The following is a 14461-nucleotide window of genomic DNA, read 5'->3' as shown; positions in this document are numbered from 1 at the left end:
AAAAGTTATGCAAAAGCTACTGGACTGACTTCCATGAGTTTTTGTGGAGGGGCGGGACATGTGAAGATGAGAAGAACCTGTTCAATTTTGGTGCGAGTCTGAAACGTGTTGCTTATCGAGTTTTTTTCTACTTTCTTTTACATTGTGAGATTTTAAAAAGATTTCTCTGAGAATAATCCATGAATCTTAATGAAACAAGATCGAACATGTTTAAGATACTGATATTTATGAGTGTGTTTAATTTGGTGCAGATTTAAATACAAATCTAGATGTAGTGAATTAGAATGTGGTTTTATTCCGGGACTGTTGGGCCTTGGCTGAAGTATGCAGTCTACTGACTGACGTTCTAGTTTTAAAAAGAAACATTTCCCAAGGACACTTCGGCACAGAGAATGGTATCGAACTTCCAACTTATGGTTTGTGGGTAACCCTCTTTACTGCCTGGGCCACAATGTGATTTACACCGAGTGCAGTGTTGAACTTTGTATCTAAGTAAAGAATCTGAAGACTTCATCCATCTCTGTTTAGAGAATATATCGAGTCGAGTTCCGTGTGAGACCTGCAGTGTTGTGTTAGCTTCATGGAGAGTTTGCATAATCTTATATCAGCAGCGTCGTCATCATCACATATCTGCAAACGTTATTCAGAGATCCACGTGAGCGCACATGTTTCCATTAAGACTTTTTATTACAAAATGTTACAAAACTAGGTAAAAATGTCTAACTGAACATAATCATAATTTAAATAGATAAATACAGATGTCCACATCTGCCCCGAGGCTCCGACAGAGGACACAGCTGCACCGATGCAAAACAAACACAGAGACAAAGTGGCCACTTTAACCTTTGACCCCTCAGCCAGGTTTGATTTAGACGTTACAGGGATGATGTAAGAGGGAGAAACTGACCCAGACACAGATACAGTTACAAAATCACACGTTTGACAGTGATTCAATGAGAAAAGTAAATGAAGCTGTTGGGAATAATGAAAATTACAGATCGTTTGCGTCACAGTGTTAACACAGAGACACACAGACCGAGGCTGTGTGTCGGCTTTCTGCCATCCCCTCTCTCTCACACACAAACACACAGACACACACTGGCTGCTGTGGTGCTTCCATGGGGGGGGGGTGGACGTCTGAGAATGACGATGTCCTGTGGTTAATTCTCCTGGCAAGAACCTGCAGGGGGAGAGGAGGGAAAAGGTTAACGCAATGAATTCTCTTCTGTTGTTTTGAATGAATTATACACCTATTCAATCAAACTTTATTTCAGGATCACAAAGGGTTTCGAGAATTAAAAATAAACAGGACATACAAGATAAAGCCACTGTAATTTATAATTATATTTCAGGACTCCAGTGTTTACTGAGCCTGGATGAGCCGTGGGTGCATCTCTGTCTGAGTTAAAGCTGTTCCTTGAAATACACATGAAATGTCTACATCTGATGTCCCGGGGGTGCCTCACGCAAAGCAACGCTAGAGAACACGAACAGTTCGCCTTGCCTGACGCAATCTGGGAACCTAAGGCACAAACCATGAGCTTGTGCATGTGAGTTCCACACAGATGAGGTGTACACACCAACGTGCAAAAGGCTCACAATAATAATACATATCACAGTGAGAAAAACATGATGCATTCGCAGAAAAAACTAAACTCATATCCTCTCTGCTTCAGACTGATTTAAATATCTCATATTTTTTGCTGAGCTGTGTGCACAGCTTCAGTCATTACTGCAGCCAAACAATGTACGGACTATAATTGGTCTAAAGGCGATTGATAACAGATTTTCCAACTACATGGTCTGTGTTATGTCTATTCACATGGTTTCACATGGTTATTGCAACAAGATATTTTTAAAACCACAAATAAAATTTAGGACCAATTCAATATACTACAGATTTGAAGGATTATCTGTATCGTTGACCTACAACACACTGAGACATTATGAACTAAGCATGCCGCCAAATTATTTCTCATAAAAGTTTTGTTTCAAAGTATCATGTGAGCTGAAGCAGCCTCTGGTGCGTTTTTTCCTTCATCAACTTTCTCCTTCTGACTCTGATGGTCCTCTGCTGTTCTTCTAGCGCCACCATGAGTCTCAACATTGTCTCAACATCTACTGGATGGAACGCCATGAAACTTCGTGCACACTCCTCTGGGTGAATTATTATCTTTTCTTCTTGTGTCTTCATCAGGTTCAACTTCTCCAATATTTTGATTTATGACCAAAAAAATATATAAAAGTATCTTTTATGTTTTTATAAGGTTCAAATGTATAATTTCACTTGTAGTTTGATCCACTTTGATTTAACTCTTTGGCGTATCATAGCCAAAATAAAGTTCTTACAGTACAGGCACAATATTTGATTGTTTTATTGGATTTTTATTAATCTGAGCTTTATTCTATTATAGACAACTGAAGCATTTGAGCTTTTACTCTCTGATCTTTTTTAAGTTGGAATCTTGCTTTTCCCTCCTCTCACGATTTCTGTGCACCATTAAAGGTCAGCCTGCGGTGACTCACATGTGCCGAGGCGCTCCTCCAGGAAGCCGATCTGCTCGCTGAGGGAGTCGATGCGGTCTAATTGCTGGAAGGAGTGGGACAGCAAGGTAGTCTTCTCGGACACGCCCTCATCCAGCGACAGTGGGAAGAAGCTGTTGAAGGGGGCCAGGACCAACTGCAACTTCTGAGGAAGAGGAGGAGAGGAAGAAAAACATAAAAAATAACTCAGAAACTAAAAAGCCATAAAAAAAAGTTTCAAAGCCGGTCTGGCATTTCAAAGAATCTTTGGTTTGAAACAAGAATTTTACATCAATCCATCAAAAAAGGATCAGAGGCTCATGGGGAGCCCACTGGGGGGAATCAGGGTGGGTGGCTTTGTGTGTGTGTGTGTGAACATGTGTTCATGTATTAATACCTTTTCCAGGAGCTCCACCCTGTCCCTCAGGCTCTGTACCTCCTCCGTCACGTTCTCCACCTGGCTGAACCTTCCACCTGTGCAAACCATAGAAATACAGACATATACATCAAGCTTTAAATCTTCGAAGTTCCCTTTGAAAATCCTGCGTTCATCTCTTGATTCATGGTCACTGCAACATCGCCAAAGTAGAAACCAGAAAAAAGGCTGCAAATGCTGTACAGAGGTCAGAGAGGAATTCAGGGCACAGAAGGGATATGGGAACAGGCTGAAAAAAGCTGATACACAAGCTAAAAGAGAGGGGTCACTTGAAATAGACGAGGACTCATTTATTCTTTCGGTTACAGGGAAGCCTCCGGCAGAGGGGGAATGTCCCTGAGGCAACAGGACGCAGATTGGTGGGATGCAGACCAAGCATGGCTCAATCTCTCCCAGATGTGGTCCATTAATGAGACAAAAAGGAGTTGAGAAACAGGGTGAAGAGGAAAAAGAAAGGAGAAGGAGTAGGGGGGGGGGTTGTCTGGCAATGACCCCCAGCAGACAGGGGCTGAAGGAGCTGGAATGAGAACACAAGTGCCGGCCAACAGCAGGGTGAAAAGGAGGGAGAGGTGGAGGAGAAAAAGAGGAAGATGGAGAGACTGAAATGTGGCCCAACACTCCTCCTCCTCCTCCAGCAGCAGCTCGGGGCAGGATCAGACCGCCGGGTCTGCTTCTAAACCTGTGTTTACATTTCTTACATCTCCTCAAACATCTCTGTGAACAGATAAAAGTGATGCAGCCTTGAGCGAAACAACTCCAAATACAGGCCTTGCTTTTTGGAGAACTAAATGGTGGAACTCCCACAAATAACTATCCATCTCTTTCACCAAGTAGAAAAATCGGTCATATTCTCTACCCCCTTCTTTCTGCGTGCTTTTCTGATGACTCAGCAATACTCATCATGCCGAGTCATGGGGAGGGAGCTTTCTCATTTCAGCTGAGGAGTTTTATTTTGAGTGATTTTATCCTAATAATGATAAATATGAGGGAGTTTGGAGCCAAGCCTGAGAAAATTTGGCACTGTCGCATTGTTAAAGAGATATATTTCTTTCTTTTTTTGACTTTACACGAGACAGCGTCGCCTTCAGATTTACAGTCACTCACAATAAAAAGAAACATCCCTCAGAGGTGGAAAAGATTTGAGAGAAGTCTTTTCCTATTTCATGCTGCATAAATTCCCCAAAGAGCAGCAACGCTGACAGAGAACAGGGATTTAAAAAAAGAAGAACATCCTGGGGTCAACCTGGTGGTGGAGGAGGAGGGGGTTGTGTTGTTGCTAAGACACACGGTCGGAGACAACATTGCAACATTTTTATGGCGTGTGGGATGAAAATATGTCTGTATTAGCATGGGAGCTCTATTAGAGTCAGATGTTCGCTTTACTGAGTCCCACTGGTTCCCGTCTCTCGCCGAGTGGCGGCCCCCGAGACCACGAGGCATCTGTCTGGAGTCGGCACCAGTCGCAGTGCATTATTACTCACGGTACGAGTTGAGTATGGCATAGCGCGTACCAAAAGTAATAATGGACCGCGAAGCTGGCTATGTTCCTCTGTTCTGCTGCTGCAAGACAAAAACAATTTGAGCGCACGCCAAGGCCGCAACACGTCAGATCATTTACCCGTGTCGGTGTGGCCACCCACTGTTGCCTGGGTGGGAGAGGAAGGCGTTGAAGGAGGAGGCGGAGGGGGAGGAAGGCTTTGACAAGTGCGGCCGTCTCCGGAGAGCCTGAAGCCGTCCCTGCATGTGCACCGATAGCTGCCAGCTGTGTTCACGCACTCCTGGGCACACGGCCTCCGCTCGCTGCACTCGTCCACATCTGACAGACAGGGAAAGACGGGGAAATAGGTTTGTTTGTGTGTGGGAAAAAGTGAACAGAACTTGTGTGCTTGTGCAGGTAAATGTTTGTTTACCTGACTGGCACTGGTGGCCCGTCCAGCCCAGTGGACAGGCGCACTGGTTGGGTCTTAAGCAGGTTCCTCCATTCACGCAGGTTTGTCCACACACGGCTGTAAGACACAATTAAAAGGGAGGCGTCAGTTGTGGGTTCCCTGGGAAAATGTGGTTGAGCTGGATGAACATTACGGGAAATGGAAAATGACTCACTTAATAACGTAAATGTGCATCTCACTGAAACTGTTCTTGGATTTTGGACACAGAATAGACCCCTCTGTGATTGTGGCCCGTTTATGGCCCCTGATTTAGAAAAATCATAGATCCGCCCCTGCATACGGGTGAATGTAATGATGACAAATTGTGTTCTGACAGTTTAATGTGTGCTGAAATATTTCTTGGCTGGATGCGGTGACTTCCTGAAAGTATAGCTTGTTGCCTGAACGCATCTGTCCTAGAAATAGTCAGAACCTAAAAACACAACTTGTCATAATTTACGCTTTAAAAAATAAATCTGGTTTGGATTATTACTTTGAGATAAAGCTAGGCTAGCAGTTTGTCTCTGGTTCAAGTCTTATGTTAAGATAAATGTGAATTTCCCCAAAATGCTGGAGGTGCAGATTCAGGTGAAACAAGAATGGATCAGCATCTCATCTCCGCGTTACCTTGGTTGCAGTTGTGAGAGTGAAGTCTCTGCCATCCCGGGCAACACTCTGGGTAGAAATGTGAAGGTGATGTCAGCCTGCTCACCTGCCGGTACGCCACCGAGTACACAGTCCTGTGGAGACAAAACACAGACACCCACAGCCATAAGGGGGTTTTCTGGGTAATTGCGCCATCAGCGCCTCCATGTGTGAGGTGGAACCCCTCCAACTCGTTCTGTCAGGCTGCCAGGGCACTGATGAAAGAACGGGAGCTCGGTGGAATCCAGAAACCACAGAGTGTTTCAGAGATGAAATGTTAATGGGGGGAGGGAGTGAGGGGGGGCATGAGGGGAGATGCAAAGTCAGATGTACAATTTGAGATTTTGCTGCAGTCTGCTGAGACTCTGGTATGTTCGGTTTGCGAAGGGAGATACAGGGTGATAAACTGAGGCGAGAGGCTACAACCAAAAGTCAGAGCGACCGTTTCATCACAGCGATGGGATTAGAGTAAGAGTCTGAGACCTGCCCACACAGTGAGAGCAAGAATTCAGAAGTGAAAGTGAACTTTGGTTTGTGAGGGAAAAGTAAAAAAAAAGAAGGATTAAAATGGAGGGAATGCGGAGGGGGAGCTAGAAAGCATCAGAGCTGGAGAGAGATTGAGAGAGTGTAAGTATGGAGGGAGACGCAGTCCAAAATAAACAGAGCACCAGTCTCTGCGGGCCGGCCCTTCATTTCCCGTAGTTACACAAAGTACCCGATATTTAGATTCCTCCCAAATATGTGCCACCACGACCCACTTCTGAGCGAAACACATGTTAGCGTGTGTGTGTGTGTGTGTAAGGTCCAGGTATTACTCATGTTGCGGGGACCTGAAGGCCTAAATCATTACATATTAAAAATAAGGATTTTTTTTAAATTATGTTAAGTTGAGGTGCTGGTGTAGTTAAGGTTATGTTCAGGTTTAAGTTAAGGTTAGGTTTGGTTATGGCAATGATAGGCAAAGAGTAACTATGTTTAAGGTAAGTCCAGGATCCAATGTACGTCAATGTAATGTCCTCTGAACTGTACTACAATCTTCTTCAGTTCACATCCCATCTGTCTACCACTGATGTGTTTACACCGGGGGTCAGAGAGACTTTGACTTCAAACTTTTTCCAGCATAAACTCTGGTCACAGATTTGATGCAAATTTTAAAGATGCAAAGAAATCATTTTTTGAGGTCCTGGTTAAAGCTAATGGTAAGGTATGAACTGTGGTTAGGTTAAGGTTAGGTTTGAATTGGTCAGAGGCCAGAGAAAAGGTTTTGGATCATCTGTACAAAATGAAAGGAAGTCAACGCGAAGTCCTAATAAGGATAGCTGTGCAGACCCGTGTGTGTGTGTGTGTGTGTGTGAGTAAGTCAAGATCCATTTATGGCTGCTCTCCCTTCCTAAACATGTCGAGCAATGTTTACCTCTTGATCAAATAAACATCTTATCGTGGTTTCATCAGAACACAGTTTCGACACTGTTTTGAGAGCAATCCTCACATGCACTGAACGCCTGACTGTGGGATTTCGACATTATCTGTGTGTGTCCACCTCTGCCTGTTGAGCAGCGTGTTTGTTGTGCTTGTTGTGCTGCTGCATGGGGAGAGAAGCTCGTCTTACTTGTAAGTGCTGCAGAGGCGATGCCCCTGACACACGGTGATGTAGGGCTTGTGCACAGGTTCAACGTAGGACTCCGTCGCCATGACAACGTTGTGACGGAGGTCTCGGCCACACACCCTCCTCCTGCAGAAAATAATGAGAGACGTGAGAATCAAATATTCAAAAGCGGCCCGGAGCTCAGAGTTTGGGCTGCAAATTGCACCTGGGTTTAAATGAGAAGTTTCGTTAGGGACGGTTAGATCCTAAATTGTCCCTGTCGGAGTCAGAAAGCTTGAGAAAGTCCACATGAAAGCGTCACGGTTTTTTTTTGTCTCTACATGTTGGATTTTAGCCTAATTGCTCCTGACTAACCCATGTAATCACTCGTGAATGTGTCAGAGTTGAGAGCTGATCTTTGACCTCTTTGGCTCCACTTGACCTTTCGTTTGGCTTTGGGTTTATTTTGAAAATGACAGCGTGAGCCTGCAGACTCTCCCCAATGCAACCAGAGCTGTGGTCCCGAGAGACAGCGCCCTCTTAAATATCTCAATGTCATTTGACCGATTTGTATACAATACCGGCAGGAGAGAATGTCGAGTGGAGAGAAGACGACGCTAAAATAAACAGAACGACTCTGACTGACAACGCAGGAAGAGGAGTGAGTGAGTGAGTGAGTGAGCCTTTACCCGTGGTGAGCGAAGAACTGGGGAGTGCCCATCACATGGAGGATGAAGAGGGAGGAGGAGAGAAGCAGCGTTTGGTACATCGTCTTCCTCTTTCCCACGTTCCCCCTCGCTCCGGCTCTCACACTCGTCTTAGTGCCAGTTGGAGGGAAGAGGAGGATGATGAAGGAGAGGGAGGAGGAGGAGGGAGGGGTTCCTGGATAGAAGTTAACGTCTCTTAACGTTTTCCTCCAGGAGGATTACAACTCCAGCTACCTGTAAACGAGGGGAGGCAAGAGATTAAGACAGATTTGGCACATCAGGGGTCTGAGCTGAGAAATGAGGTGGACAAGTGGACAGCTCCTAAAACGTTCCCACAGAAACATGAATAGAAAGTTCATTCCTCTGCAGCCACAGTTGAAAACTCATTTTCTTTTGAAGAGCAGTGACGGGATGGACGCTTACAGTACACCACCGCTCTGAAAAGCATGAGTGCACATAAAATCTGAGTTTCTAACCCATATGTACTCATCTATAGGAGCTCCGTCATTTACGACTATAGAAGGCGAGGTAAGAGGGTGAGAAACCGCAGACTTGTTTCCCTTCACCCCTGAATATATGAAAGAGGCGGAAGTCGTCACGTCACACAGTGAAATGAAAACTGTGCTAACATTGGTGAGGCAGGGATGAATTTGAGGACTATAGAATAAAAAAAGAGCTGCTGCAGTGAGTTTTAAGATTTCACCGATCACTTTAAAAGAACCTACATAGCAGAGGTGTTGGCCCCATATGAACCGCAGCTCGCAGCCTCAGATCCTCACGTGGGGCCCTTCTGGTTGTGAACATGTTTTTGCCGTCACAGCCCCTCAACTTTGGAACGACCTGGCTGAGCAGATGAGGCTCGCAGATTCAGTGTTTTCCTTTAAATCACTACTTAAAAAACATTTTAACCTCCATGTGATGTTGTCTTTATTTTACGTTTTAAGTTTTATTGCTTTTGTTCTTTTTGTTTGTATCTATTTGCTTTTATGTAATGTCACTTTCGTTTTAACCCATACGATATGACAAGATGTACATTTTATTGATCCTCCACAGAGGAGTAAATAAGATCAAAATAGAAATACTATATAAAATATTAGGTTGTCTGCACAACTATCCTTATTATCAAGTTTTTATTTTTATTATACAAGTGGGACTTTCCCTTCAATAAAAATGTCAGCCCACAGTTGAATTACATCACTGAATTATTCACATATCCAACTATGGTCATATTTAGTTTAGTCTTTTTACAGTTAAAATGTCAATTTTAAAGGTTTGCCATCATTTGTGCATTTCTGAAATTCGATTCTTTTCTAACTTTTGATTTTTATCACAGATTCAGTGTTTTTCCCTCGTGAGCAATTTTAAAGCTCATAAACCAGAGTGTGTGTTCGGGGAGGCGTGATGTTACGTGTTAAGTTGCACTACATCCTCAAGTCTGAAACTGTTTTATGTGCAGCAGTAAAGATCTGTTGTGTGTGTTAATCTCAGGAGAGGAGCACAGCTCAGCTATGTGAGGTTAAAGTTCACTACACACAATGCAACGCTGAACTCCAGCAGAAGATAATAGGACATATGTTGGGATGCATCGTTGTCCCTGGCGACTGAGTTAGAGTTAGTCAAGAGTAAAAGATGTAGAAGTTTCGTTTTAGTGGCTGAACCTGAGTCAGTCATGAGTTCTTGTGGACAAAAGGAGGCTGAACCCTCGCTGACCTGCACCTGCACAGACCCTGAGACGAAAAGACAAAAGACAGAGAACCCTCCTGATCCCTTCACACCATATTAGATTATTACATACTGTACAGGATTAAAAGAAGTGCTGAGCAGGCTGTTTGTGAGGAGAGAGAGTGCAGGACATCAGCTTATTGGACCTGCTCTGATATTATCCTAACAGAAACCCCAGGGAAACCTCCAGCATTGGCACTAAAGCCGGCCGGGTGTGATGACAGGTTGACTCCTCTGAGGTGAAGCTGAACCTCTGTGGACGAGTCTACATGTCTCTCTGATCCCCTGCTGACACGGTGCCTGGAGACACGCACATCTAAAGCCGGTGTTCATTCACAAATTACTGCAGTGAGTGGGACTCTGTGGGTGGGAGGGGGCTTTGAAGACAACGTGTGTGTGACGTGCATGTGTGTCTGTCCGCTTGAGTGCACATGTGTTACAATTGGCAGTGTCACAAGGTGCTGCAGGGCAAAACTTTTTCCCCAAAGAAGTTTATACTATTTGGGTGTGGTGTATAAAAATACCTCTGCTGTTTGATTGGATTAAGGCGGTTTTATTATGATGATGTAATGTAAGGCTGTTCAAATATTAAAAACTCATGTAACTCTTCACAAGTCACTGAACTAATGATGAAAATAGTTGAAAATAGCTTTACCTGAGTAACTCAGACCTGAAACGTCACTGTCTTTTTGTAATTGATTTCTCAAGTGTTCTTTTACCAAAGGGCTTTTATTTGATTGTTTTAGCTGTCACTTCTTTTATCACTTTTAAGTGATGTTTCATTATTTTATCTGCTGTCTATGCAGTTCAATTTTCACTATGTCATTTCTTTACATTTTGTATTAATTGGCTTCTTGCCTTTGATTTTTTGTTTCTTTTTATTTATTATGAAATTATTAGTGGTAGTAGTAATAGTAATAGTAATAGTAGTAGTTGTTATTATGTGAAACATTATCCTGAATAGTTTACATTTTTGTTTAGCAAAAGATAAACTAAAATCATTGAAATGAATTATTGTGATCGAGAAGATAAACTGACTGAGAGTGTTTATGTTTGTAATTATTTTGATTAGATATCTGTCCCACTGACACATAAGGAGCAAGTTCAGCAGGCACACTAATACTCGCCACGAGAGGGCGCTGTTGCAGCCCTGCACGTTGCCTGCTCGGAGACTTTCAGAGCAACATGCTTCACTCAGAGCCCCGTCTCACGCACACGCACGCAAAGTTACATGCACACACGAGTTCAAATGGAGAAATCACGCAAAAGTCAAACAAACTAACAAACACATTCCTTCACCGAACATGAAGAGATGCTGCAGGAGACACGCGCGCACAAGCCAACGCGGGGGTGCGCATGCATGGAGACATGAATGAACACAAACCGTGCACGTGAACGATCAGCTTCACCTACAGAGACGAACACTGAGGGTTTCAGTGCAGGAGGAGGAGAGAGGGTCCCGGTTTAATCCGCTGCAGGAGTCTGAGGGTCCGGTGATGAAGAGTCCGCTGCTCGTCAGGTTTGTCCTGCGGCTCCCACTCACACAGCGTGGGGGGTGATGGAAGCACCTCCTCCAGATACTACCACTACCACTACCACCACTACTACTACTACTACTACTACTATACTACCACTGCTGCTCCAGCTGAGGGTCCCAGCTCACACTGCCTGCACTGAGGACCCCTCTGTGACGTCATCACCTCGCTTCACTTCAGTTTCTTCATTTATAGCCTGCAGAGATGTTTGTTGTAGCCTATAATTGATCTGCCTTCAGATGTGTGTATCAAAACCACAACCTTAAAAGTTACATTTAAATTTAAAAGACAATGTTATTATTATTATTGTTGGCCACATCATCAAGCTCTAATTTAAGGGGAGTGTGTGTGTGTGTGTGTGTGTGTGTGTGTGTGTATTCATCCCCAACACTAGAGAAGTTGAAAATTGTTTAATAAGTGAGTATCTTTCCAAGTTGCCGCGCTTTTATTTTGAAGTTCTCCTTTTGTTGCTTGGAAAGTGTTTCCTTGGTGAGCTGTTTATACTGGAAGGACTGTCTATGGGATGTTTGTGCAACAAAGGAGAATATATCTTAGTCTCATTGCTGAGGCCTTAAAGGTACAATGCGTAGACTTTAGAGGCATCTAGTGGTGAAGTTGCATGTTGCAGCTGATTACTCCTCAACCTCACCCTCCCCTTCTACATGACAGAGAACCTGTGGAACCTTCAGTTGTCATAAAAACTTAAAGGTTTTTAGTTTGTCCTATTTGGACTATTGTTAAAAACATGGCGGCCTCCGTAGACAGGACCCCCTCGATGTAAATGTAAAGTATTTAAATATAAAGGACCTTTTCTAGGGTACAAAAACAACAATTCATACATTATTGATGAAACAAACTTGTGAAAACATCATGCAGATTATTTTATGTTCAATTTGTGCCAATAGATCCCTTTATCTTAAATCTTACACTCTGAAACTTTAAATTAACTTTAGATAAACCTTCTGTTCAGAAAAGTTACTCTGGATTTTTTCTTTCATCACTGTGTGCAAGCGCAGTGACGGATCGCATTATGACCAGAATGGACAAATGGCTCAATGCCTGCAAGCAAAACTATGTTCAGTCCTCATATGTGCACCAGAGACTTCAGAAACTGAGACTCTCCTTTAATTCACTGTCCAAAGAAAACCGAAGGAAACATTTGAACTGCTGCCAAGCGAGCAAAACAAAATGTTGATTTAAGTCATAAGAAACAAATCTTTGAGAATAAAAAAGAATACTTCCTGCCTGTCAAATTTCTATTTTGAATGAATGCCATTAATAGCTTTTATGGTGTTTCTTTTTTAGGTCATTGCTGATGTTTCAAAACATTCCCCTCTGAAATTATGATTAAGGTCAATCAGTTCAATTAATATTTGACAGGCTGGAATAAATTAATAAATGAAATATCAGCCAAGAAGTAGGCCTGTATTTATGTTTTATTTTAGTTTGCTAGTGCAGAGCAGTACATGGCCATTAGTCCCTTTAGTAAATGATTACAGCTCACAGACTGTCTTCATTTAAATGTCAATTTACACATTTGTACAGAAATTAGTGAAGAACAGTATTTGATTTAGAGCCTAAACTAAACTTTCCAATGTTGAAAATTAAGAGTATAAAGGAAAATAAGCTTTAAATCCCATTTGCACATCACATACAAACCTGGAGATGAATGAGTTCTTTGAAAAGTGTGAAATAAAATGAAAGAGTAAAAGAAATAATAATCTTACCCTCGCAGTATGGGGTCATCAGGTGCGTGTGCGTGCGCAGGCTGAGCGGCAGCCCCGGGCACGAGCCGCCGGAGCGGTGCATTAGAGGCTTCTTCCATGGTGCCAATGTCTTTTAAAGCTCTTCTCGGTGGTTTCATCTGGAAAAAAGAGCTCTCGGGCTGGTTCGAGGTGCTGCTGGTGACTGGACTGGTGGCAAATGAAATGTCTTTGGGCGTTTTTCACTTGCTTTTTATGCAGGGCTTCCTGTGGAACGCAGGAATTGGACGGACAATCCCAAAGCGGACTTCCTGTGAGTGTTCGCCACTGATAAAACCCCAGTCCTGCACAAACACACTCCATCCTGCTCAAACCGCCTCGCAAATCTGATTTTTTGAAGCATGTTTCTGCCTCCCCCAACAACAACCACCACCATCATTGTAGTGCAGTCAGACATCTTGAAGGGGGAGCAGTGAGTGACTTCTTCAGCCTCCTCACACATCAGGGCCTTCTGCTGCCTTCACAATCCAGAGGGGACACACAGGACTCGACAGTTTATTTCTGTTAACTTTACGCTGAGCTTGATATAACCCCACTCACTGCAGTCTCACATGCTGAAGCTGACGGCACAGCGGCTGCTCATATAGGCTCCAGTTTACAACGTTTAAGGTCGCTGTGAGATCAAATCTGTCAAATTGCAGCTTGTTAAAACCAAACACGTTGATAAGGAGTTTGTTTCATTTTCCTCCTCCTCCTGCTGTGAGCTTCTGTTGAGGTTCAGTGTCTCATCCACACTCAGTTTTTGTGTATGTGCCGATCTGGGTGATAATGCATTTTCTATGGAGAGTGAATTCATTTTAAAATCAAAAGCACTCTTGCAACGAGGTCTGGTTGTTCTGCAGCTTTCAACCAAAGAGCTGCCAAAAGAACTGCGTGGTACGGTACAGGAGCGAGTACCACAAGATTTAGCAGAAGGATGGGTTATGGGTCAGAACAGATCCCATTCAATTTTGGTGCGCCCCCGGATCTGATGAGTGTTTTTTTAAAGCGAAAAAGGGTGTTTTCAACATTTCCAATGTTTTTCCAGGTTATAATTCATGAATCTTGATGAACAAATCAGGCATATTTAAGGGACTGGTATCCATGAGTGTGTAAAATGTGGTGCAGCTTGATTGGATTTAAGGGAACCTCTTGGCTGAGGTATGTGTTCTACTGAGTCCATCCTGTTTGTCCTGTCAAGATCTCATAGTATTTCTAACAGTTTAGTGATTCAGGTTAAGAACCTACAAAAACACACACTGCATGTTGTTAACTCATTTGTATTAACTTTATTTGGGACATTTGAGACTCGCAGTGTCCACATGTCTTTTCGTAGTGCAAGAACGTATTTGAGTTCACCAACTTCCTCTTATGAGACCCTTTTTTTTCATTCTGGTTTACTTCACCATGGAGATAATGGTTTCATCTTCAGTATGTGTGTTGGTTTATCATGAAAATGCAAATAACTCCTGGTTGAATCACCATGAAACTTTGTGGAGGGATGTGTTATGGATCAGGAAAGAAACCATTACATTTTAAATCAGGGTGAATCCAAGATTTGTTTTGCACTTTCTTTTAAGTTGTGAGATGTTTTTCAACAGTTGATTTCTCAGAGAATACTTCATATATATTGATGGA

General features: G+C 43.1%; 1 protein-coding gene across 1 annotated transcript; it reads right to left on the bottom strand.

Moving 5' to 3' along the window:
* Nucleotides 1-668: 668 nt before the first annotated feature.
* egfl7 (EGF-like-domain, multiple 7) lies at nt 669-13040 on the bottom strand. Its single transcript, XM_020081519.2, has 9 exons — nt 12809-13040; nt 7807-8058; nt 7142-7264; nt 5515-5627; nt 4870-4965; nt 4578-4775; nt 2921-2997; nt 2527-2689; nt 669-1180 (listed from the first exon to the last, which is right to left on the bottom strand). The coding sequence occupies exons 2-9, from the start codon at nt 7884-7886 to the stop codon at nt 1161-1163; spliced, it is 870 nt and encodes a 289-aa protein (XP_019937078.2). The 5' UTR covers nt 7887-8058; nt 12809-13040; the 3' UTR covers nt 669-1160.
* Between the last annotated feature and the right edge of the window lie 1421 nt (nt 13041-14461).

The sequence above is a fragment of the Paralichthys olivaceus genome, chromosome 18, assembly GCF_024713975.1.
Source record: "Paralichthys olivaceus isolate ysfri-2021 chromosome 18, ASM2471397v2, whole genome shotgun sequence".
Lineage (NCBI taxonomy): Eukaryota > Metazoa > Chordata > Actinopteri > Pleuronectiformes > Paralichthyidae > Paralichthys > Paralichthys olivaceus.
Note: the sequence above shows the minus strand (reverse complement) of the source record. Positions and strands in the feature narration are given on the sequence as shown.